The sequence below is a fragment of the Oncorhynchus gorbuscha genome, linkage group LG17 (genome assembly GCF_021184085.1).
Source record: "Oncorhynchus gorbuscha isolate QuinsamMale2020 ecotype Even-year linkage group LG17, OgorEven_v1.0, whole genome shotgun sequence".
In the NCBI taxonomy this organism is placed as follows: domain Eukaryota; kingdom Metazoa; phylum Chordata; class Actinopteri; order Salmoniformes; family Salmonidae; genus Oncorhynchus; species Oncorhynchus gorbuscha.
The window spans coordinates 38,850,007-38,876,991 of NC_060189.1; the positions used below are offsets into that span (position 1 = coordinate 38,850,007).

General features: G+C 41.0%; 1 protein-coding gene and 1 long non-coding RNA gene across 17 annotated transcripts in view; one reads left to right on the forward strand and one right to left on the reverse strand.

The window, feature by feature from the left end:
- LOC124002054 (gephyrin-like) overlaps nt 1-24,233 on the reverse strand; it is a 135,075-nt gene extending 110,842 nt beyond the window's left edge. For all 16 annotated transcript variants that reach the window (XM_046309291.1, XM_046309288.1, XM_046309285.1 and 13 more), the window contains exon 1: nt 24,128-24,233. In XM_046309291.1, coding sequence (XP_046165247.1) covers nt 24,128-24,191 — 64 coding nt within the window. In that variant the 5' untranslated portion in view covers nt 24,192-24,233. The remainder of the gene's footprint in view (nt 1-24,127) is intronic.
- Nucleotides 24,234-24,560: 327 nt separating this feature from the next.
- Nucleotides 24,561-25,918, forward strand: LOC124002055. The gene is made up of 2 exons (XR_006832907.1): nt 24,561-25,200; nt 25,586-25,918. It is a non-coding gene; the product is annotated as an uncharacterized LOC124002055 (long non-coding RNA).
- Nucleotides 25,919-26,985: the final 1,067 nt, after the last annotated feature.

The following is a 26,985-nucleotide window of genomic DNA, read 5'->3' on the forward strand; positions in this document are numbered from 1 at the left end:
TCAGCTGTGTCGGTGAACCCCTCCCGCATCTGAACTGGCTACAGAGGACAGCATGATCAGAGGTGAGAGGTCACTTGGTGAGGTCAACATGAAGTATTATTAAAAAGATGCTTTACATTGAAATCCAAGACATTCATACCTGAACTGCACCTTTATCTGCCAAGGTAGAGTACATGATCAGTGAATATATTAAATGTACAGGCCACAATGTGGGGATCTCATGCATGGTAATAACTACATGTATATACGACTTGCATCTTTGGCACCAAGTTATTTTATATTCTACTCAATCCATAGGCTTCATTAATGTAATTCAGACTGTTTTGAAGTTGATACAACTGGCTATGATAGCTGAGGTTCATAGCTAGGTTCTGAACTAATATGTATACCAAACGTTTGGGTCGATACACAGATCGGCTAGATAGCTACACATCCATAGGCATACAGGTATTTTTTTTATCCTCCACTGCACAATAAGCAAGAACATATCTAGTTATGTTATTTCATCTATCTGCAATGCATGGCAAATATCAGCAAGGCAAGCTTACAAAATTGTACATTCAATTTCCAGTAAATGCTTTAGCAAGATAGATTCTTTATGTCCACTGTTTCACAAGAAGACAGCCTGGTTTGCTGGTTGTTTCAGGAGTCCCTAAATCCTAAAACCAGAATTACAATTTCATACTCATGTTACGACACCCATAAATCATAAAGCTAGCAGGCTAATGTTAGCTAGTCAGCTAGCTTGCTGAATCACAATTATCATAAATTAACTTTATGATAGAAATATGCATAATTCATTGGTCTCTACATTAACTAACATATTCCAGTCAACTGTATATTTGCTGCATGATTCGTTATGATATTATAATCACTTAGATTTGCTTCCATACTAGTATTTTTGCCAGCCATCTTTTGCTGAAGAAAGTAACAGTCACTAACGCGTGCACCAGCAGCCTCCCCCAGGTCCTAGTGTCCGCCCGGTAAGGCATTTAAGATGCGATGGAACGGTTGACGAAAAAAAGAGAAATCACAGAAAATATATTGACTGATATATTGATCTATTTTAGGGGGGCTAATGAATATTTTAGGCATAGCGACATCCCTGGCCTGATACTAGTGCTGGTGTAGGCCTAGATCAGCATGTTGTTTGTGCAAAGGTATCTCTTAAATAAGAAAGGAATAGGTGAAGCATGAACATAGCTAGCATAGTTAGCAAGCACTAACAAAACATGTAATGTAACATCTAATTAGGATCCCGTGTGAAACACTGACTCCTACCCGGTCACAATAATTCCACCCTGGCTTTTCAGTCGTTGTCATGTCAAACAACAATGTATTCAAAATGTTGCACAATATTTTCCAACTATAGAATTAGAATAATCATTCTATTGCCATGATCGATCCCAACAGTTCACCAATTAATTAGGCCTCGAATTCTTGCCCATATCATGCAGCACTACGTGGAACCGCGTCAGAATTATAACACGAATGCAGGTGACGGGTGAAAATGCTGTAAATGATTTTGGGCTGAAGTTGGATTGAACAACATAAAACAATCAGAGTGGAGAAAGACCCTTTGAAATACCTTCTAAATGTAGGCTGTTGCCACCCCTAGGGTTATAAACTACTCAAAGGATATTTAGATATTTTTATTATTCAGATACCGTAAAAAATGTGATATTTTGCCAATATCACCCAACCCTAGTATAGTGTGTGTCTTTATTTAGAACAATAGGCACTATATGATTGGATTACAGTACAGGTCCCCTGACAAAGGAGGCTACAGCTGTGCTGCTGCAGCTGGATTCAGGAGATGCAGAAGTGAGAGGAAAGTCTGACCTACACACATCTCATTATTCTGCCTGGCCCTACACAATACTTGACAGAACACACGCACACAAACATGATGAAGATGGAATCAAGAGAAAACAGACAGTAGCTACCTCTCTCCAAGGATGGTGTTCTGTGTGTTCAGGGCAGGAGAGGTCAGAGTTAACAGATGTAATCTCTCCCTCGCTTTACCTGGATTAACAGTACAGCTGTTTGAGCTGAGCCCTCTCACTCCACCCCCGCTTGTCCCCCTTTCTACTCTCTCTCACGCACACCAAGCTGGAGAGGGTGAAAAAAAGAATCTGAGCATGACAGACAAACAGTGCTAGAGAGTAAAAGAAAGGGATAGAATGAAAAGAGAGAAGGGGGAGAGAGACATAGAAGAGACAAAGACCAACTCTCCACAAAAACAAAAAATACATCTACCTTTATGAGCCCACATTTCACCCTCTCTGGACTAGTGTTGCACGGTATACCGATACTTAGGTGCTTTTTCAACCCCCCTACCAAAAAAAGTTTGGTACTAAAATGTTTGTTATGTTCCATACTTTAGTGATGCACCGATATGACAAAAAAAAATAAAAAAATCTCCCCAATTTCATGGTATCCAATTGTTAGTAGTTACGATCTTGTCCCGTACGGGCTCGTGAGAGACGAAGGTCGAAAGCCATGCGTCCTCCGAAATACAACCCAACCAAGCTGCACTGCTTCTTAAAAGGTATAGGGGAGGGGGCAGCATTTTCACTTTTGGATAAATAGTGTGCCCAATTTCAAATTCCTGCTACTCATGCCAAGAATATAAGATATGCATACTATTAATATATTTGGATAGAAAACACTCTGAAGTTTCTAAAACTGTTTGAATCATGTCTGAGTATAACATAACTTATGTAGCAGGCAAAACCCCAAGGACTAACCTTTCAGATTTTTTTGTTTTTGTTTTGAAGTCGGTCTGTTCACGGAGTTCTCATTGGTAAACAATATTTCTTAGGAACCTGTTTACAGTTCCTACCGCGTCCACTGCATGTCACCAGTCTTTGGAATTTGGTTGAGGTTATTCATTTGTGCAATGAAGAAGTAGGGCCATCCTGGAAAAAGGGTAACGCTGTTGAGAGTTGGCCAAGACTTGAGAAGTAGCGTTAGTTTCCTCTCGGCCAGATAGACCAGTCTTCAATTTGATCGATTATTAACGTTTAAAAATACCTAAAGTTGTATTACAAAAGTAGTTTGAAATATTTTGGCAAAGTTTATAGGCAACTTTTGAAATATTTTGTAGTGACATTGCGCATTTTGGAAGCTGTTTTTTTCTGGATCAAACGCGCCAAATAAATTTTGGATATACATATACATTTTGGATATACATGTACAGAATTAATCGAACAAAAGGACCAATTGTGATGTTTATGGGACATATTGGAGTGCCAACAAAAGAAGCTCGTCAAAGGCATGTTTTATATTTTATTTATGCGTTTTGTGTAGCGCCTGCAGGGTTGAAATATGCTACCCTCTTTGTTTACTGTTGTGCTATCATCAGATAATAGCTTCTTATGCTTTCGCCGAAAAGCCTTTTTAAAATCTGACATGTTGGCTGGATTCACAACGAGTGTAGCTTTAATTGAGTATCTTACATGTGTGATATAATGAAAGTTTGATTTTTATATCAATTTATTTGAATTTGCCGCGCTACATTTTCCCTGGTTTTTGGCCAAGTGGAACGCAAGCGTCCCCTATACCATAAAAAGTTAACACAGCGCGCATCCATCCTGGAAGCCAGACGCACCAATGTATCGGAGTAAACACTGTGCAACTGGCAACCTGGTTAGCGTGCACTGCGCCCTGCCTGCCACAGGAGTCGCTAGTGCACGATGAGACAAGGTCATTTCTACTGGTCATTTTCAGGCTGGTGCGCGATGAAACAAGGATATCCCTACCGGCCTTACCCGGACGACGCTAGGCCAATGGACCTCCCAGTCGCGGCCGGCTGCGACAGAGCCTGAGCGCGAACCCAGAGTCTCCGGTGACACAGCTACCACTGCGATGCAGTGCCCTAGACCACTGCGCCACCCGGGAGCCGATATTACATTTTTTGGCCGATACAGATACAGTATATAATATTTTCCTTGCTCTTCACTGGCTTGCTTAGTTAAATACACAAAAAAGTTTTTTTGTTGGCATTTACATATGTCCCCATTACCAGTAAAACATAATCAAAACCTATTTATTTATTTTTCCTGTGCTGTTTCGTTGTTCAATCGTTTCATTCTCAACCAGGATTTCTATGGGATGCAGTTTGGGTCTTTGCGTGTCAAAAAAGATACGTCAAATAACACAACATAAACTGTTTCAGTAGCTATAGAATAACCCTAATTTCCAAGACAGTTCTTACTTGATTTCTAGTGGTCAGACCAATCTACGTGAAACTAGCCACAATAGGGATTAAGGTTAGCTTTGGGCAACGTTAGCTTTGGGCAACAGGGTTAAGTAACTGGCTAGCTATTTATTTCCATGAACTGTTCAATTTCAATAGGTGAACAACAAGTGGCTAACTAGCTAATACTTACAAGGATTCCTAAATCATTGCTAAGAATAATTAAAATAACTGCAGTTTCTACTGGTCATTGTTTGTGATTACATGCAAAACATAATGCAAAATATGCTGATTTCAAAGCCAAATGTTACCAAAAACATTATTCATTCAATTCTTCTCCCTCGCCATCTGGTTTCCACTATATTCCATAGCCACAAAGTCAGATTCCACCAACAGCGTGGCATAGCGGCCTGGGGCTTTCCTGCATCCCCAGAGCATCCCATTGGTCCCCCCAATAATAGCAGTAACTGACTAGTGGCAGCCTGATGGTCTGAGGACAGAAACTATTGGCCAGTCTTTCAGTTGTTTGCCATGATTATCCTGTTTGTCATCTGTGGCACCATGAAATCAGCTAAAAAAAGCTCAATTACTCAATGCACGCACACACTATTGAATAATATGCATTCACCAGTAATGTGAATAGACCTAGGCTAGTCTACATTTTGATTTACCCAGTTAATCAATAGAGATTTAGCATTCACATCATTTACACAATTATGTTGTTTTGTAGTAAGCTTGGCAAAAACAAAGTCAAATTGAGCCAGTATCCGAAAGGTTGCTAGATCAAATCCCCGAGCTGACAAGGTAAAAAAAATCTGGCGTTCTGCCCCAGTGGGTTACAATTTACAATGACAATGGCAGTCGTTGTAAATAAAGAATTTGTTCTTAACTGACTTGCCTACTTAAAGACACAGTAAAAAAAATATTTAAAAAAATATTAGGGCTGAGACTGGTCGATTGTTTAGGCTGTTGGTCGACCAAGATTTCTTTAGTAATAACAAATAAGTAATCATTTTTACATGGTGTAAAAGACACCTGTCTGATTCGCGTCTGTCTGAGTGGACTAATCCATTGTGGAGGCCATGAGGAATGGGGATGGCACAGTCCATCACTCCAAAGCGTGCTACTGAAATTGTATATGGTTATATTGAATAAGAACAATGGTGCAACACTAATAAAAAAAAATGTTTTACCTTTTGTACCTTGTCAGCTCGGGGGGTTGAACTTGCAACCTTCCGGTTACTAGGCTACCCTGCCGTTAACCGTAAGGTTGCAAGATTGAATCCTCCGAGCTGACAAGGTAAATATCTGTCGTTCTGCCCCTGAACAAGGCCGTTAACCCACCGTTCCTAGGCTGTCATTGTAAATAAGAATGTGTTCTTAACTGACTTATCTCGTTAAATAAAGTTGTAAAATAATAATAAGACCATTTTAAAATTGGCAAAAATCGGCATCCAAAAATACAGATTTCCGATGAAAACTTGAAATCGGCCCTAATTAACCTCTTGCTCCTACCTGACACGCAGGCGTCCCATCTAGACATCTGGAAATGCAAATGCGCTACGCTAAATGCTAATAGTACTAGTTAAAACTCAAACGTCCATTAAAATACACATGCAGGGTATTGAATTAAAGCTACACTCGTTGTGAGTCCAGGCAACAAGTCAGATTTTTAAAATGCTTTTCGGCGAAAGCATGAGAAGCTATTATCTGATAGCATGTAACACCCAAAAAGACCCGCAGGGGACGTAAACAAAATAATTAGCATTGTCGCCGCTACACAAACCGCACAAATAAAATATAAAACATTCATTACCTTTGACCATCTTCTTTGTTGGCACTCCTAGATGTCCCATAATCACTATTGGGTCTTTTTTCAATTAAATCGGTCCATATATAGCCTAGATATCGATCTATGAAGACTGTGTGATAAAGGGAAAAAAATTGTCTTATTTCGTAACGTCATTTTTTTTTATTCAAAAAGTCGACGATAAACTTTCACAAAACACTTCGAAATACTTTTGTAATGCAACTTTAGGTATTAGTAAACGTTAATAAGCGATCAAATTAATCACGAGACGAAGTGTATTCTACAGGGGTTCGTCTGGAAATAATGTCCGGGTAAATCTCAACCAAAATATCCGGTCGGAGACCTGAAGAAAAAGCCTGTCTCTTGTTTGTTTGATCAAAAAACAAAGACTAGGCAAATGACAAGACTGTTGACATCATGTGGAAGCTGTAGGTACTGCAACCTCGGCCGCATTTATTGTGGTTCACCTTTATCAATCGGTTGAAGTCGCGCATGGATATATTTTTCCATTTTCAGTGATCAGATTTTCCTGCACTTTTCGATGAAACGCACGTTCTGTTAGTCACAGCCGTGATTTAACCAGTTTTATAAACGTCTGAGTGTTTTCTATCCACACATGCTAATCATATGCATATACTATATTCCTGGCCTGAGTAGCGGGGTGCTGAAATGTTGCGTGATTTTTAAACAGAATGTTCGAAAAAGTAGGGGGGTAGGAGTAACAGGTTAAGCGGCCATTCCGATTAATCGGTCGACCTCTAATGACAATAACAGCCCTCCTTTTTCTTGATCTCCTTATTGTTATTATTACTAATATTATTGTGATCATCAATATAATAATAAGTAATGTCATTAATAGGCTTAGTATAGCAGCCTTGTATTACCACCATTGAGCTGTAGGCCTAAGAGCACCTCCTGGTTAGTCTTAATACCTTAATTTCCACCTATATTTCAATAGTTATATAGGCTACCATATCAATCATTCATTTGTTCATGCCATTACACAGCATACAAGTCATTCATGATTTGAAATGCAATCAAGCATTTTAGTTAAGATAAAATAACGCGACCCTTTAATAATTAGACAATGTATAAATTGTTCCATTTCAGAAACTGCATTTAGGAATGAATGTGACTTTGTCTTTGCTGTAATAAAGGCTTAACAAAAAAAATACGTTACAGACTCTCTGATAGGCTTATAATTTATTTTGTGTTTACATCGTTCCAAACGGTCAGCAAAAAAAATACATTGTAATCTAACAGCACCAGTTTGGGACACATAATATGCACGCAGTGCTTTCTCCTTACCTTCTTTTTCTAGATCTCCAGAATTTTCTACAACTAGTCAAATTTATTCCACACACCTGACTTCCCCTTTACCTCCCGAGCAACCAGTAAACATTCCCGTGTCGAGATTACTTTTCACGATCTCTGCATCCATTTTGCTGTTAATGTGTGACGGTGTTCGAAGTTTGTTTATAGCCAATTTATTGATGTGATGATATAATAAGTCAGGCCCTACTGATCAGGTGCATGCGATGAATACATGTCACGTAAAGAGAGCAAGGATGGAGGGAACAGGGAATTTTTTTCCTAAACAAATTATGGAATTCAGTAACAGAACTTGTCAGTCCGAAAAGACTAATTTTTTTTGCAGCGTCAGCAACACGGACATCGCAATAAATACTGATGATCTGTGGTGGTTGCTGCAGCAGGGAGGAGAGAGAGACAACGGGTGCTAGTCACACAGTCACTCAGCCCGGCACAATCAAATCAATTGCGGTCGGACTCCCTCTAGTCATATGCTCAGTGCATATAGTTGATTTGATATATGGAAAAATATTGGACTAAGATGTTTTTTGTTGTTGTCCTAAATGATATTGAACTCAAAACAGAGAACAGAGCACGAGGTGTCTGGATCAAGTGCTATTCAGTGGCTTTGTTATTTTTGTATTGAAGTTCAAATTCAGGTATCGTGACAACATTACTCTGGACAGGTGCAGAAATCGCTGCTTTCCATGCTGCTGCTAACTGTTTGCGCTAGTACCTCCAGTATCTGTGTGTTTGGCTGGGGGAAGGGGCAGCATATACCTGGCCATCCCTTGGCAGCCTACACCCCCAGACTAAAAGGCCTCTTTTGACCCAGTGTAATGTGGACTATAAATCATTGGTACACCTCCTTCCCTAGTCCTGATGTTACTTTGACAGGACATGAGGGAAAGGGAGTGCTCTTCTATGTCCACAAAAAATATATATATTAGTAATATCTGCAAGGGGTTAGAACTTGGAATGTCAGGAAATTCCAACATGTAAAATCCATGAGGAGGAGTAAGTAAGTGCACACTTCTAAGAGAAATGTAGATAGAGAATCAGACCACGTGTGGCCAGTGTCGCAGGTCTCGGTAGCATCAGGTTAGAAGGAAACAGACTCTCCTTAGCATCAGTGTTCAGCTTAGTGCTCAACTCCTGTAGGTCATAGTCAGTGGCTCAGAGAGATACTGGAATCTCACCACATTAGTCATGTTGAATGACATACAGTAATACAAAAACAAATTACGGTACAACTAAAGCATATCTGATTGACTGTGACCTCTTCTCTTCCTACTTCGCCTTCCCCCATCTATCCTTAACTAAATTGTTGTGACGTTTAATAATCATAATAAACAGTCAAATTACTAAGCTGTGGCTGTGCTGTCAGGGTGATTTAAAGCTGAGGAATAAAGCAGCAGAAAACAACAGGAGGAAAAGGCTGAACTAAAATGGGCTGCCTCACTCTAAAGCAACTACCCACACTAACTAACTGACTGACTCACTAAGTAACTAGGCCAAACCATAAGAACACTGTTAGAGCAGGCGGGCATCATGAGGTGGTTAAGAAAGACCAGTGGGTTAGGCATTGAGCCTTGTTTTCCTTTCTCCAATCCTTCTCTGTGACTTCGGCACGTGGAAGGGAGTATGACTCATCACTACTCAACATACTGAATCCCAATGAGTCCAAAACTAATTTGCACACACACAATCCATATCCTCCCATCCACACGCACACACACATTGGTTTTGGGGATATAGATTACTGAGGGATTAAGGCTGGGTGAGGATTTTAGCCCGGATACTATTTTTGTTGTCATCTTCCTCTGCCACCCCTGTGTGTGTGTGTGTGTGTGTGTGTGTGTGTGTGTGTGTGTGTGTGTGTGTGTGTGTGTGTGTGTGTGTGTGTGTGTGTGTGTGTGTGTGTGTGTGTGTGTGTGTGTGTGTGTGTGTGTGTGTGTGTGTGTGTTGACCTACGAGGAGTGAGCTTCCACCCTGCTGTCAAGAGAAAGAGAGCGAGAGAGGAGACCGAGGGGAATAGAGAGAAGAAAAAGAGCAAACGAGGGGGAGGGAAATAGAAAGTGTGTAGGGGGAGACAGGCAGAGCAGAGGCACTCACGCGACAGCAGCAGAGAGCGAGAATGCACCCAGCGTGCTTGTGACCCAGCACAGCTCCATTCACATCCTAATGGACTTAACGCCTCTGATCCTTCCATCCGCCCTCCCGCCACCAGCACTCTTTCAGTCTCTCGCTCTACCTCTTTATCACTCAGGCACTCCACCAGGGCAGTGGAGAGGGGAGACTAAGGGCCAAACTCCAGTAGTCAGAGACACACACTGCCTGGCTGGGTCCACAATACACTGCACAGCAACGATCACAGCGAGGGGTCAGGGAGAACATTGATTATTCCTTCTGACTGTCCTTCACTAAATTAATTGGTCACATTGTCACTGTATCAAATCAGTCACAATGGTCTGATTCAGATCCCATACAGTAGCAGAGTATGGAGATAGACTATTTATCCCTAAACACATGTGCCTGTGAATGCTCACACAGCAAAACAGAGATACTCAAAGCTGGCCCAGGGGGGCATTCGAAAAGATCGTCCAACCACCAACGCCGAGTACTTTTACATGCACAGTAAATCATTCGATATTAAACTGATTATGCTATAAACCAGATTATGCAATACTCATGTAAAACTTTACTCCGTTTATCTTTTTAAAAATCAGCGCAAGGTCAAAATATAAATAAGCATACGCTGATTAAACCTGGTTTTCTGTAAACACCTTAAATCAGCATTCCAGCTGTGTATTTGATCTGGGCATGTGCTAGCACCAGCCAAGTAAGCTTCCCTCTTTAGCGCAAGTGAAGTGAGTTCGGAACAAATGAATGAATGCATCTTAGAAGTAGTTTTCACATACAAACTTTATATGTCCGAACTCAGAATCAAATATGCTTCCCAAAAATAACATTGTCAATGTGGTAGAACATTTATTTTGATTTTCTGCATTTATCAGAGTGCCATAAGGTAGCGGGATTTCAAATGAGTCCATGTAAACACGACTATTAGGGAAAACGATCTTCTTGCAAAACATGTAAACGTTTTAAATCAAAACTATTATATTAAATCTGACTATCCACAATAAATCACATTATTGTGTGCATGTAACCGTACTCAATGATGTAGTAGTGTTAACATAGATGCTTTTACTTGGGGCTTAGTCGCTCTGGATAAGAGCGTCTGCTAAATGACTTAAATGTAAATGTAAATGTCATTAGGTAGCCTATAGGGCCATAGAGTTAGTAGCCAGGCAGAAAAGTGGCAGCAAAGAGCAACTCTGAGTGCTCTATATATACACTATCGTGTCATGAAGAGATGCTCTGTGACATGTACCTTCTCAAGAGCATTGTCGAACCCTGTGGGCACTGCTACCCGAATCCCACTCAACTACAGCATACCAATAACAACAGCAGAGAGAAGAGCCCTTGGGAGTCTCGGGGCAAGAGCCAGGTTAGTGGTTTAGGCAGTCTAAAAGGCTACAAGCACCTCCGGCTCTAGGAGCTCATTACGTCCCTTAAAACTTGTTAGGGATAGGGGGCAGTATTCGGAAGTTTGGATGACTGAAGTGCCCAAAGTAAACTACCTGCTACTCAGGCCCAAAACCTAGGATATGCATGGTGGTATTGGATAGAAAACACTCTAAAGTTTTTAAAACTGTTAAAATGATGTCTGATTATACCAGAACTGATTTGGCAGGCAAAAACCCAAGGACACATTTGTTTTCTGTTGACCTGCCAGCCAATTCAAAGTTAAGCTATTGAAAACAGACTTCCACCTCCCAAATTGCAGTTCCTATGGCTTCCACTAGATGTCAGTCTTTATACATGGTGTCTGGCTTGTTTTTAGAAAAACCAACAAGGAATAGTTGTTTATCCTCAGGGAGCTCTATGGCAAAGTTAGTCTCATTGCGCGCGTGACAGAGGGAGCACACTGCGATATTTTCCTTTCCTATTGAAAATAGTCCGCTCCGTATGAAATATTGTTTATTTAGATATTAGAGTACTTAATAATGAATTAGAAACGTTGTTTGATTTGTTTGGACAAACATAACTAGTCACTTTTGGAACTGCCATGTCTACATTCTGAACAGGTGGATTACTGAACTCAATGATGCCTACTAAAAACGGACTATTTGGGATATAAAAGGAATTTATCGAACAAAACGACCATTCATTGTGTTCCTGGGACTCTTGTGATTGTGATCAGAGTAAGATTTTCAAAGGTAATTGACTTATTTTGTTGCTATTTGGGATTTTGTGATGCCTGTGCTTGTTTGGATAATATGCTGTTGTGGGGCGCTGACCTCAGATAATCGAATGCTGTGCTTTCGCCATAAAGCCTTTTTGAAATCCGACAATGCGATTAGATTGCCAAGATTCTAAACTAAAGAATCGTGGATGACACTTGTATTATCATGAATGTTTAATATTGCGTTTATTGTATTTTGAATTTGGCGCTCTGCAATTTCACCGATGTTGTCAAGGTGGGTCGCTAGCGGAACGCCTGCGCCAGAAAGGTTAACCTCTTGAGTCGACCCGGGACGCATGTGTCCCATCTAGACATCTGGAAATGCAAATGCGCTACGCTAAATGCTAATAGCACTCGTTAAAACTCAAACGTTCATTAAAACACACATTTCGGGGTACTGAATTAAAGCTACACTCGTTGTGACTCCAGCCAACAAGTCAGATTTTTTTAATGCTTTTCGGCAAAAACATGAGAAGCTATTATCTAATAGCATGCAACACCCCTAAATACCCGCAGGGGACGTAAACAAAATAATTAGCATAGTCGGCGCTACACAAAATGCAGAAATAAAATATAAAACATTCATTACCTTTGACCATCTTCTTTGTTGGCACTCCTAGATGTCCCATAAACATCACTATTGGGTCTTTTTTTTAATTAAATCGGTCCATATATAGCCTAGATATCGATCTATGAAGACTGTGTGATCAAGGAAAAAAACACCGTTTTATAACATAACGTCATTTTTTTTTATTAAAAAAGTTGACGATAAACTTTCACAAAACACTTCGAAATACTTTTGTAATGCAACTTTAGGTATTAGTAAACGTTAATAATCGATCAAATTGATCACGAGGCGATGTATATTCTATAGCTGTACGTCTTTAAATATAATGTCCGGGTAAATCCCAACCAAAATATCCGGTCGGAGACCGGAAGAAATGGGATGCCTCTTGTCCGTTTGACCAAGAAACAAATCCTAGGCAAATGACAAGACTGTTGACATCGTGTGGAAGCTGTAGGTATTGCAACCTCGGCTCCAGGTATTGTGGTTTCTATTCAACAATACGTTCCAGTGGCGCATTGATATATTTTCCCATTTTCAGTGATCAGATTTTCCTGCACTTTTCGATGAAACGCACGTTCTGTTATAGTCACAGCCGTGATTTAACCAGTTTTAGAAACGTCTGAGTGTTTTCTATCCACACATACTAATCATATGCATATACTATATTCCTGGCATGAGTAGCAGGGCGCTGAAATGTTGCGCGATTTTTAACAGAATGTTCGAAAAAGTAGGGGGTCGACTTAAGAGGTTTAGGAAAAACCACATGAATTTCATGTGATCACCTGATTTCATGTGAAGCAATATGTGACAACGATCTCGTGAAATAAATGTGACAATAAGGATGCAACATTTCAACATGTGATATCGTTACACTCTACATGTGACAACATTTGAGCACATGAAAACATGATCTTGTGATTTATTTATTTTTTACAACATGGGGATACAACATTTCAACATGTGATACCATGAAATTACATGACAGCATTTAAGGACATGCGAAAGCCAATTACCCGAGATGTCAAGCGTCCTTTAGAATACCATACTTTAAAAAGACGTAATTGACAGTAATTCCATTTTTAAATAGTGATGGTACCCAGCAGGTTGTATGGAGTTCCCGGTTTGTTCCGAGGACGTTATTAGGATGTTCTCAGAACGTTGCGTCATTGTCCCCTGGAGGTTGTCTAGTTGCGGTGAAAATATGGTAAATCTACAGCTAGTTTCTGTATTTGTACAGCTAAACTCAGGTGTTAATGTTAAAGGACAGTATGCTGCTGATTACTTGGGACTCAACCTCACTTGGGATTTGAACTCACAACCTCTTGGTACAGCAGCTAGCTACCTGAAGATCCTGCTGCGCCACCAGGTCTATGGACATAATGGAGATTGGCTATAAATATATAGCCAAGAATATTTTTCTGCACAATTTCAGTAAAAATATACATAAACTTGGTGATATTTCTATAAAATGAGAGTATGCTTCTGTAATCTGATTTTAATTACTGTAAAAACTTGTATAATTTTGTACTGTGACCAAAATTGGGACTCCGCTTTAAATGGGATTTGAACTAATAACCCCTTGCTTGCTACCAACCTGTAATGTCCTGCTACAACGCAGCTACACGATCAGATCTGTGAGCATAAAATATATGGCCACAGACTTATTGGCAAAAATGCATTCCTGCACTTTGCTAAAAACCTGCCCAGATTCAAGTAAATATTTGTACAATTGTCACCACCAGCATTATATCAACATAAAACTAGCAGTGATCAAGGACACTTGACAGAGTATCCAATAATAATTTGTGGATTAAAACTTGCAACCTCTTGGTTGGGAGTGCCTCGTTCTTTCTGCAGTGCCACCAGGTTCATACTTATTACTTGGAACATATATTAACACGGTCTCAAAAATAAGGCTTATGGTTAGGGTACAGTGTTGTTCCCTGGGGTACAAAAATGGAAACTTCCCAACTACACATATAAACTCACATGGTACAGTTCGGTACCTTGTAGGGATTGGACATTTTTCTACCCATTATCTTGAATAGAAGGTACGCTCATCGCTGTGCTTTAAAATATAGCTAGGGGCAATGTACTGATTGGGGCTCATTAGCATATTTGAGGGTGTGGTAAAAACAAATGTGTGTTTGTGCCAACTGTCAGTGGAAGTGTTGGAGCAATTTGAGTGTTTGATGTTTATGCTGATGCAAGTAAAGAAAATCTTAACACTGTTTTTCAAACTTTAAGAGAATGTGCCAATAATGAGTTGCACTGTAAAGAGGTTATTATACAGTTTTTTTATAACTTAATGGCAACTTGTTGCTGTGAATTTGTCAATTCTTAACTGGAAACTACTCGTCAGTAAGTTATTCTAAAAATGTCACAATAACTTACTGACAAAACATTGCCAGTAACCTACAAGACACTTGCTGCCACTAGCAATCCTTGCCAGTAACCTACTGTGCCTTCACTGACATTTCTGTTGACAACATGCACATTACTTGCTGATTGGCAGCATACTGTAGCAGCGACAGCATAAGACTGCAGGAGTGGCTTTTTAGAGGTGACGCTTCAGCTAGCTCTTTTTGGTCCCCCATGAGAGGGAAAATCATCCCAGTTAATGTGCTCTGTTGTATTCTGTTCATAAACATTAATCTTGTACACTGTCAGTGCATGTGATACCAAAGAGCCATGTTATTGTAATACTCACTTTCCTACCAGACTGTCAGGTCAGTGAACATGGAGATTAGGTACAGTAAATTACTGTGAATTTTAAGGTACAGTAAATTAAAATAAATTTCACAATAACCCACATGCAATTAGTTAATAGCAAGTTATTGAAAAGAAAAAGATTAACTTCATATGAAAACAGCTGCCTTTAAATATTTTGGAAGTAGCAGCTCTTGATTGCCACAAGTTCTTACATGCAGAAATGACAGTGTCAAAAGTGGTGCTCAACCATCAACATAACAATAAAACCAATATTAGCTAAAAATGGCCTGGTGTCTAGTTTAAAGCTGATGTGCAAAATTGATGTCAAGGCTGACGTGCAAACAAAATCTCCACCCTGCTGACCCTCAACACTGGAGCCCCACAAGGATGCCTTCTCAGCCCCTCCTGTACTCCCTGTTCACCCATAACTGCGTGGTCATGCACACCTCCAACTCAATCATCAAGTTTGCAGACAACACTACAGTAGTAGGCTTGAATAACAACAACGATGAGACTGCCTACAGGGCTGAAGTGAGGGCCCTCGGAGTGTGGTGTCAGGAAAATAACCACTCACTCAACGTCAACAAAACAAATGAGATAATCGTGGACATCAGGAAACAGTAGAGGGAGCATCCCCCCTCCATGTCGATGGGACAGTAGTGGAGAAGGTGTAAAGTTAAGTTCCTCGGCGTAAACATCACAGACAAACTGAAATGGTCACCGCACAGCAGCTCCTCTTCAACCTCAGGAGGCTGAAGAAATTTGACTTGTCGCCTAAAACACTAACTTTTATAGATGCACAAGCGAGATTCCTGTCGGGCTGTATCACCATCTGGTATAGCAACTGCTCTGCCCACAACCGCAAGGCTCTCCAGAGTGGTAATGCGGTCTGCACAACGTATCACCGTGGGCAAACTACATGCACTCCAGGACACCTACAGCACCCGATGTCACAGGAAGGCCAAAAAGATCATCAAGGACAACAACCTCCCGAGCCACTGCCTGTTCACCCCGCTATAATCCAGAAGGCAAGGTGCATCAAGGCTGGGACCGAGAGGTTGAAAAACAGCTTCTACCGCAAGGCCATCAGACTGAAAAACAGCCATCACTAACAGAGTGGCTGCTACCAACAGAGACTCAAATCTCTGGCCACTTTAATAAAAAAGGTATCACTAGTCACTTTAAATAATACCACTTTAATAATGTATACATATCCTTTTTGTGGGTTTGATTACAGGCTCAAAATGGCCAGAAACAAAGACCATTATTCTCAAACTCGTCAGTCTATTCTTGTTTTGAAAAATGAAGGCTATTCCATGCGAGAAATTGCCAAGAAACTGTAGATCTCGTTCAACGCTGTGTACACAGAACAGCGCAAACTGTCTAACCAGAATAGAAAGAGGAATGGGAGGACAGTGCAGAACTGAGCAAGAGGACAAGTACACTAGTGTGTCTAGTTTGAGAAACAGACGCCTCACAAGTCATCAACTGGCAGCTTAATTAAAAATAGTACCTGCAAAACACCAGTCTCAACATCAACAGTGAAGAGGATATTGGAATCCTGGTTGAGACTGAACAAATGAACAACGAAACAGCACAGCAAGTATGTGAAATAAATAGGTTTTGATGATGTTTTACTGGTAATGGGGACATAAGTAAATGCCAACAATATAACTCTTTGGTCAGTGTGTGTTTCAACTATTTAACTGTACTAGAATGCTTAAAAAGGCCACAACAATTTTAAATAAAATCGGTATCTTTTTTTTGTTGTCAAGGAAAATATAATATCGGTGCATCCCTATTTGAGAGTAGTGGATATATATTATTGGTAACAAATAACTATCTTGTGGAACTGCTGAGACATTAATGCACTCTAGACCAAAAGGTTGCAAGTTCAAATCCTGAGAGCCTTTATGCACATATAGGCAGAGATTCTAAAATCAGATCTGCACCAGCTATGTGGGTTTCGGCAATCGCATGTTTACATTTGATTTAATCTTGAATTTAACGTCAAGTGTCCCTGAGCACAGCTACTTTTTCATTGGTGTTGTCAGATAATTGCATTATTATTTACTTGAAACTTTTAGCAAAGTGCAGAAATGTATTGTGAAAGTGAAAATGCACGGGTGCCAATATATCTTCCAAACACAGTCTTCAAGGGCATGATCACTTTTATACAACATATTCAAATAACAATTGACATATTTTCATTAAAAACATTATTTGGATTAATTTATTCATACTATTTCATCCTTCCACAAGATATAGTCCCAACACAATTCTAGGGTTACTACCCAAGCCGGTGGGTCGTTCATTCTATCCGTTCGGTTGCCAGTCTTTTTGTTCTGCATCTATGGACGCGACCGAGTTGTTCGTTCTAAAATTGTTCCATTGTCATACTGGCTGACAACGTTATTTTCCCTTCTTTGCTAGCTAGCCAACTACGGCTAACTTAGTCACATCAAACTGCAGCCTGAATTACAGCAAAGTAGCTGCATTTGTTCAAGCTGTATTCTAGTGACATTTATTTGGATACATCCATAACAATGAGCTATGAGGTGTGATTTCGCCTGGCATTGAGAATGTGCTCACTCGTCAGGACACTGTTGTTCCGAGGAGCTAGCCAACAACACAGCTACAGTAACACAATCACTTCAAACTGAAAAGCTGGAAAGACTGCAAATTAGCTGTTTTTCATTTGACCTTTTTTCAATTGACTCTTTTGTACAGTGGGGAGAATAAGCATTTGATACACTGCCGATTTTGCAGGTTTTCCTACTTACAAATCTTGTAGAGGTCTGTCATTTTTATCATAGGTACACTTCAACTGTGAGAGACGGAATCTAAAACAAAAATCCAGAAAATCACATTGTATGATTTTTAAGTAATTAATTTGCATTTTATTGCATGAAATAAGTATTTGATACGTCAGAAAAGCAGAACTTAATATTTGGTACAGAAACCTTTGTTTGCAATTACAGAGATCATACATTTCCTGTAGTTCTTGACCAGGTTTGCACACACTGCAGCAGGGATTTTGGCCCACTCCTCCATACAGACCTTCTCCAGATCCTTCAGGTTTCGGGGCTGTCGCTGGGCAATAGACTTTCAGCTCCCTCCAAAGATGTTCTATTGGGTTCAGGTCTGGAGACTGGCTAGGCCACTCCAGGACCTTGAGATGCTTCTTACGGAGCCACTCCTTAGTTGCCCTGGCTGTGTGTTTTGTGTCGTTGTCATGCTGGAAGACCCAGCCACGACTCATCTTGTCACGTTCTGATCTTAGTTCCTTTGTTATGTCTTTGTTTTAGTATGGTCAGGGCGTGAGTTGGGTGGGTTGTCTATGTTCCGTTTTCTATGTTGTGGTTTTGCATTTGGCCTGGTATGGTTCTCAATCAGAGGCAGGTGTCGTTAGTTGTCTCTGATTGAGAATCATACTTAGGTAGCCTTTTCCCACTTGTGTTTCGTGGGTGTTTATTTTCCGTTGATGAGACAGTGGATTGCGCAGTCAGATGGAACAGAGTAAAGAGGCATTTTAACGTCATAGATTTAGTCGGTGGTAACTTGTAGAATAGACACCGGCTGGAACGCGGTTTTAACCAATCAGCATTCAGGATTAGACCCACAAATGGGAGCTGGACCAAGGCACCCAGTAGCCAACACCAGACAAAAATTAACCCATCAATTCATAGGAGTATGATCTATGAACTTTAATCCAAGTAGCCTATGAAAATTCCCCATCAGATGTAGATGAAAACTATAAGAGATGTACTGTTGTTGACGTATCAGAGAGTAGCAAACCTCCCTTTACTTCAAACATAGCTAGGCACAGAAGGCTATAACAAAGCGCAACTATGCTTCTTCAAGAGGCACCTTGGTACTAGTGAGTGACCTTGGTGATAAAACAAGAGCTCCATCAGATCCAATTAGACCATGTAAAGTTGACGTAAGTTTGATGTAAGGTTGGTTGACTCCCGGTAGAGTGGGAATTGGCAGAATCGGAGGCCACTCGGTGACACAGCTCTGTAATTCCTAAAAGGGTGTCAACATGAGCTCTAGATTGAATTAACTGCCTAACGGTGTCCACTTCTCTTCAGCCTCCTCTTCTCAGCCAGCCAGGGTTTATAGGGCTTACATTTCTAATATCTGATCACAGATCAGCCAAGGATTTCCTCTGGAAAAATGTGTAGCAGTGGGGGAAATGTTGAACGGGAGATCTCTCCCCCTCTTGTTTTGGGGTTCCGGGGTTAAAAGGTCATTCTACTCCAAAACTAATTCAAATAAAAACTGTGCTGACATCTAAAATAAAACATCCACCTCCAGAAATGAGCCTAATAATATATTGGTAAAACATTGGACCATGCATGTAGACTGTGCAGGGTTCATATTATCAGGTATGCTCAGCATTATCACCTGCAGCCCAACTGATGCAGCATTATGGCTATAAATAAATAGGCTGAAGCATGGGGTTGCCTATCTGCATTTACCCGATTGGGCTCATCAATAGCTGGATCTAAATGTAATCTTTTAAAATTAGTTAGCATCCTATTGATTCATTTTATGTCCCAAAAATGTGCATAAACACAGTGATGTACGCCTACCTATTAGGGTAACTCCCCACCCGGGGTAAATGCCTGCCTGTACTTCTTACAAAAACCACTATTTTTTTCTCCCACTTCCCTGGTTGCCACTAATCTTGCTTGACTAAAAATGTAATCTGTCTTATCACAATTTAAAAGTCACTACAGGGGAAAAAAAATGGAGGTAAAGTCACATTTTACCCCAAGTTACCCTACAACTGACCTGTGTTACATTTAGCCCTACTCTCCCCTATGCACTCAAGGCGATTGGCGAGCAGTAACGTGCTTAACCATGACACTACTAAAAACTCAGGGTTTAAAATGGTGCAGTTCTCACATATTTACAAATTTAGAAATTAATAAAAGTAGGAATGGAATGCTGGGAACCTACAGTTTTTATTTTTACAAAGGCAATTAATACTGCAGTTTTCAGCCTCCCGAGTGGTGCAGTGGTCTAAGGCAGTGCGAGCTGTACCACTAGAGATTCTGGGTTCGAGTCCAGGCTCTGTCGCAACCGGGAAACTCATAGGGCGGCGCACAATTGGCCCACCGTCACCCGGGTTAGGGGACAGTTTGGCCTGCAGGGACGTCCTTGTCCCTTCGCGCACTTGTGACTCCTGTGACGGGCCGGGCGCAGTGCACATGGTCGCCGGATGTACGGTGTTTCTTCCGAAACATTAGTGCGGCTGGCTTCCGGGTTAAGTTGGCATTGTGTCAAGAAGCAGTGCGGCTTGGGTTGTGCTTGGGCTGGGTTGTGTGTTTCGGAGAACACACGGTTCTCGACCTTCGCCTCTCCCGAGTCTATATGGGAGTTACAGAGGTGAGACAAGACTAACTACCAATTGGATACCACGAAATTGGGGAGAAAGAAAAATTGGAAGAATTGTTGTGCTTTGATTGGTTGTCAGAATGCAGGTTTCCCTCCCTATGGCATGCGTAGGTTGAATGCACCTCGAGAGGAATGTTTCTCTCTTGTAAAACACACAAGTCGTCTAGGTAAATAGTCTATTCTACGATGGTGTTGTCTGATTTTTCTATTTATTACTAATTTTGTTGACTGAGGAAAAGTACATGTGGACTGTACTAGCATGAAAGTGCACCTTAACAGAAATATTTGTTTTTGTTTAATATTTTCAGGGCATGGAGGCAATGATTTTCCTGTGGCGCAGCGGCAGTTAAATGAGTGCAGCGGAAACCTGGATCAGCCAACAAGGGCTTTAGAAAGGTGTTACACAGTTATCACAGATCTGTGGAGTGTTGAGTGTCCAAACAGACAAGATGACACAGAGGTGTCCACTGTCAACACGTTCCCTCACCTCATCAACGCTAACTTCTTTCATTGCATGCTGACAGACGTGAGTTGGTTATTCAAGGTAATTTGTCTACTTTGTTTGAAAAGGCTTATATAGTCCTTGTAAAAAGGTTGAACACAGACAACCTTACTGCACTTTTCACAAATAGGAGATATGGTGATTTCAACAGGGGACACACAACAGAGGCTGTTTTGCAAAGGCAGGGGAGAGAGGGAAAGCAGAGACTGAGTATATAGCCTTGCGTGGTGTAGCATTAACAGTGTGGTTGTGATCAGTGCTTTGAACAGCACAGAGACAGGGGCTGTCAGGCAGACGCTCTACTCTGCTCACCCTGAAATAATATTTGATGCCAGCCGCAGCTCCTTTGAATGCAACTTTGGAAACCAAAAGAAGAAAATAATTTTTGAAAAGTGTATTTAGTTTGTTTCTCCTCCCAAGTTCTCTTTTGTTTATCAAAGAGAATATCATCACAAAATGTTAAATAACTCACCGACACACTGCAGGACTACCACGAGGCTAGACAAAAAAGGTGACACGCAGATCGGCAGGACAGGCAAACAGACAGCAAAATTGCAGTCCCGTCACACATCTCCCCAAACAAAATAAATGAAGCACACAACACAGCTCAGCTTAAACACACAAACACCTGTGAGGATAATACCATAGCTGCCACTAGATACACAGGCGCACACACACGCTCTCACACCTGACACGGTCCACTTCCATAGCTGCCAGGGTGCTAGACACACAGCAGGAGGGTAAACAGGAGTAGTGGTTTCACTACAACACAGGGCCTGTCTCTCTCTGGCACATAAACAGACTGATACTGGACTGACTGGCAGGATATGTGGTACTTTTATCTGCCCAATACGCACTGTCAGTCCGCTCACCACAACCACACACACAGGCATACCCCACACACAAACACTTCATAATAATAAATCAGTCATAATGAACTCTTATTTAAAAACACAGGCCTACTGTTATTTGTCTAATTGAGAACATAGTTGTCTGGACCAATATTAGACTTGACCGATACAGTAACTTCAGAAGCCCCTGCCCACCATAGACTGTATATTTAAAGCTATATACACACACACACACACACACACACACACACACACACACACACACACACACACACACACACACACACACGAAATGTGTAGTCTGCCACAAAAGTGAGATCTCACACTGAACCCTTCCATTGACATTTTTCAGTGAGAGGCTTCACAGAGAGAATCCTGAAATCTCTATTTGAGGAAAGACCATACAACAGAGGAGATAGGACAGATGGAATTTCATGTTGGGTGGGGGAAAATAGCCATTTCAGCTTAAAGTTTGTGTTCACCTTTTCAACTAGGCCCATCTCTAGACACTATGGCAATCATTCACAATAATCAACAGTAAAATACTTACAGCATTCGTCAAAGTGGTAAGCTATATTAGTATTTTTTATTTGAATACAAAATACAAAAACCTAATAGTTTGTAATAACTGTTGGACTCTGGAATGGCTGAAGGTCAAAAGTAACAAATGTATTTGCTTATTTTTAGACCTATTGTTTGGAACAATATACAGTACTGATACCTGATACTTTTAGTGATATGACCCATGTTATACATATAAATTGACACTATAGGTAATTAACCAATTTATACAGCCCTCCTTTAGGATCGCACATTCAGCTAATTTATCAGCAGAGGGAGTTCCCTTTAAATCCATTTTATTGGTGGTGCTCATAAAATGTATCAACACTTCAGAATTAGCAGAAAACCCATTCTGGAAATTTGATGGACTTGTCTAGTATATTGTTCCAATCAATTTGTCTTCAAGTGAACAAAATCAAAAAGGGTAGTTTTGATGTTGAATAAATTAATGTGAACATTTGTATTTGAGAATCCAGACATGGTTATCATATAGAATATACCTTACTCCTTATAAAATGTGCTCTATGACACTAAGATGTATGTATCATAGGGTCTTACGGGAGCCCACTTTCACCATGATTTTCTCAAACATGGTTTGTTTTACAAATGTAAAAAGCATTCCAGAACATACTTCCTCTCAATGAAATGTCTATGTGAGAATTGCCAGCAATTCTCACATAGATAAACAAAATATGTTCTGCTCCAGCTGGCAATGAATCTCCCTGTAACATTACATGTCATTGGGGAAACCCCTACGCCCCACCCAACCTATCACAATCCAAAAATTCCAGGATATTATTGCACGGACATTTCGGTTGAATGCATTCAGTTGTGCAACTGACTAGGTATCCCTCCCGAGTTCAATGAACAGTGCCTACCCCGAAACTAGGGGGCGGGGTACTCGTGTGTGATAGAAATCTAACTACTGCAGAGGACCTATGTCAAAACAGTGTGTGTACTTATGTGCACAGAGGCAGCGGAACGCCAATGTTGACCGTCGGAGTAATCGTTAAGCTATTATTCTTGCCAAAAAAAGGATCCAGTGAGTGGGACAGGGATAGCAAATCCAAGCTCAGTAAAATGTAAAATAAACAACGATTATACTCCACGGCTAGCTATACGGACTACAGCTGCACCAAAATACAGCTCCATTTTGTCATGCATCCAAATAAGATGTATTTCAACAGTCATCTGTATTGGTTGGCCTATATAACTAGCAATCTGAATAAATCCGACAGAAATGTTAAATGACACGCTCGAGTACAAAATTACGTTACATCGCAAGCGCCCCACACTAAAACCGAGGCAATCTGAAATAATCACCTATGAATAGCAATACTAATTTAGCAAGCAACATAAATTAATTCAGTAACAGTATAGTTTAGCAAACATGCTGAAAATAGATCATGTGAGACTTTATTCTCATTCATTTAAATATAATATTCGAGTCGGTGACACTGACAGAATCTGTCTCGTGCTGCTCTGCTTTCCCAGGCTAGCTGCAGCTTGCGTACAAGACATGAATTATTCAAATCGAAAAACTGTTTTCTACACAGCGAGAAAATGCTGCAAGTTACACCTTCGTGAACATATATTTTATTTCGCGTATACAAACCATTGAAAAGGTACAAATGACAAAAAAAATACAGAGGGCAACATCTGTAAATCACTAGGAGTATAGGAGTCGAGGAATACGGTCAAGTAGTAATGTTACAGTAGCGAGCTAACGTTAACCGTTTGACAGGCTAGAGAAGCCGATGCATGACAGCCACAACTCATCTAGCTAGCTGGCCACAACCCGGTGGAGAGCAAAGACAGCACTGACAATCACATAAAATTAACACACAACGCTAGCCGGAGATGGCATCAAACGATTTAGATATATTTAGAAATTACCCGTTAGAATTCCGACTCGAATTTGGTGGTCGTGGTTGGTTAAAATCATCCCTTCCGACGCCATGTTTACCACCGCTCTCGCCCGCACTTAGGATCCAGAGAGAATCTATAGCAGAGCACATCGAACGAGTGGAGGAGGCGGGATGAGGAACATATGGGTGGGGGTTCCACTAGTTACCACAGCCACAAAGTTTTTTAAAATCGTTTTATCGTAAAAATTCATGAAAACAAAAATGTGCATTTTGCTCTTAATTTAAGGTTAGGGTTATGAATACGGTTAACAGTGTTTAAGGTTAGGGTTAACCTTAGGTTTAAAAACACATTTTAGGAAGAAAATGTATATAAATGGGCGTGGTTTAGGACTTTGTGTATGGGGTAACTAGTGACGACCAAGGCAACCAGGCAGGAGAAGCCGAGTTCAGACCATGCAGAAACACGATGTTCATAGATACATTTATATTTAGAACTAACCCACACTTATTTACGGTGCGTGGGCGCTCAGAAACGAGTGTAAATATACAGTATATGCGTGCATTATTGCGGAAATACTTACAAGTATGCTGTATCCGAAATGAGAGGTGCTTACAGGCCTAATGCGCATAATGAAATGCCTTAGTGGACTCCTCGCTGTGAAGTGTACTACTGTTTTTTCCAACAGGCCTGGGATTTTATGGCACAGTTGGTAGGTAGCGCGGAGTTACTGGGCTGCATGTGAGAATACTACTGTTTCTTCACAGCTAGCTACAACGCATGTGCCACTGTTTCTCAGTGTTGTAGTGGTACCCGGAGAAATGGTTATAACCTACTATATTTTGCCAACAACTTACCAAACGGCCTTCCTAGCGAAGTAAAGACGCCCTGAGTGAAAAATAGTTTTCCTAATAGTTTTTGCAGGGTTTCACTGTCAAAATCAAACTTTTTTTTATATAGCACAACAACAATTGCGCACCTAGCAAGCGTAGGCTAACTGTGTTTATGTGCTGTACAACAATGTAGGCCTACAGTGTACCTTTGATTTTGCTAAACAAATACCCTCCCGATTGATACAAATCATCATGACGTAATTCTACCAGGTAGGCCTACTTTGCATTCACATTTAATTGGCAAGGTTTTTGGGGAATGCCGTTAGAAATGTTCATTCAAACAGTACATGATGACAGAATTGCGCATGGCAAAGATTCAACCAAGACTTCGGACAACTTTTTTAATACCTTGTTTTCAGACCCATTGTTGCATTTTAGTTAGCATTTACATATAAACTCTTTATGAAGAAGCTGTTATTTAGAACTGAAAAGGATTCTTTGGGCTATGCCCATAGACGAACCAATTGAATGGCAGTAAATAAAAGGCATGTGATGTATCAGAAATTGTGTAATGGAATTATAGTCAACCTTAAACGGTATATAATTAATTATATGACAATAGTTATGTTAGGTTTACTCCCTCTCCGGCCTCTAGGTCATTAGGCTGCTGATTATCCCGCACACCTGTCACCATCGTCTCATGCACCTGCGCCTCATGACACTCACCTGGAATCCATCACCACCTTGATTATCTTCCCTGTGCCTGTCACTCCCCTTGGTTCTTTCCTCAGGTGTGATTGACTCTGTTTCATGTCGTTGTTTGTTTTTCGTGTTCATTGTGTCTTTATTTCTCAAAACACTCACTCCCTGAACTTGTTCCCAACTCTCAGTGCACTTGTTACAGTTTCTATGGATTTTATACCAATGTTCTGTGTAATAGCCTCAAATATACCCTGCTCAAAAAAATAAAGGGAACACTAAAAGAACACATCCTAGATCTTAATGAATGAAATATTCTTATTAAATACTTTTTTCTTTACATAGTTGAATGTGCTGACAACAAAATCACACAATAATTATCAATGGAAATGAAATTTATCAACCCATGGAGGTCTGGATTTGGAGTCACTCAAAATTAAAGTGGAAAACCACACTACAGGCTGATCCAACTTTGATGTAATGTCCTTAAAACAAGTCAAAACGAGGCTCAGTAGTGTGTGTGGCCTCCACGTGCATGTGTGACCTTCCTACAACGCCTGGGCATGCTCCTGAGGTGGCGGATGGTCTCCTGAGGGATCTCCCAGACCTGGACTAAAGCATCCGCCAACTCCTGGACAGTCTGTGGTGCAACGTGGCATTGGTGGATGGAGCGAGACATGCATGATGTCCCAGATGTGCTCAATTGGATTCAGGTCTGGGGAACAGGCAGACCAGTCCATAGCATCAATGCCTTCCTCTTGCAGGAACTGCTGACACACTCCAGCCACATGAGGTCTAGCATTGTCTTGCATTAGGAGGAATCCAGGGCCAACCGCACCAGCATATGGTCTCACAAGGGGTCTGTGGATCTCATCTTGGTACCTAATGGCAGTCAGGCTACCTCTGGCGAGCACATGGAGGGCTGTGCGGCCCCCCAAAGAAATGCCACCCCACACCATGACTGACCCACCGTTAAACCAGTCATGCTGGAGGATGTTGCAGACAGCAGAACGTTCTCCACGGCGTCTCCAGACTCTGTCACGTGCTCAGTGTGAACCTGCTTTCATCTGTGAAGAGCACAGGGCGCCAGTGGCAAATTGCCAATCTTGGTGTTCTCTGGCAAATGCCAAACGACCTGCACGGTGTTGGGCTGTAAGCACAACCCCCAACTGTGGACGCCGGGCCCTCATACCACCCTCATGGAGTCTGTTCCTGACTGTTTGAGCAGACACATGCACATTTGTGGCCTGCTGGAGGTCATTTTGCAGGGCTCTGGCAGTGCTCCTTGCACAAAGGCGGAGGTAACAGTCCTGTTGCTGGGTTGTTGCCCTCCTACGGCCTCCTCCACATCTCTTG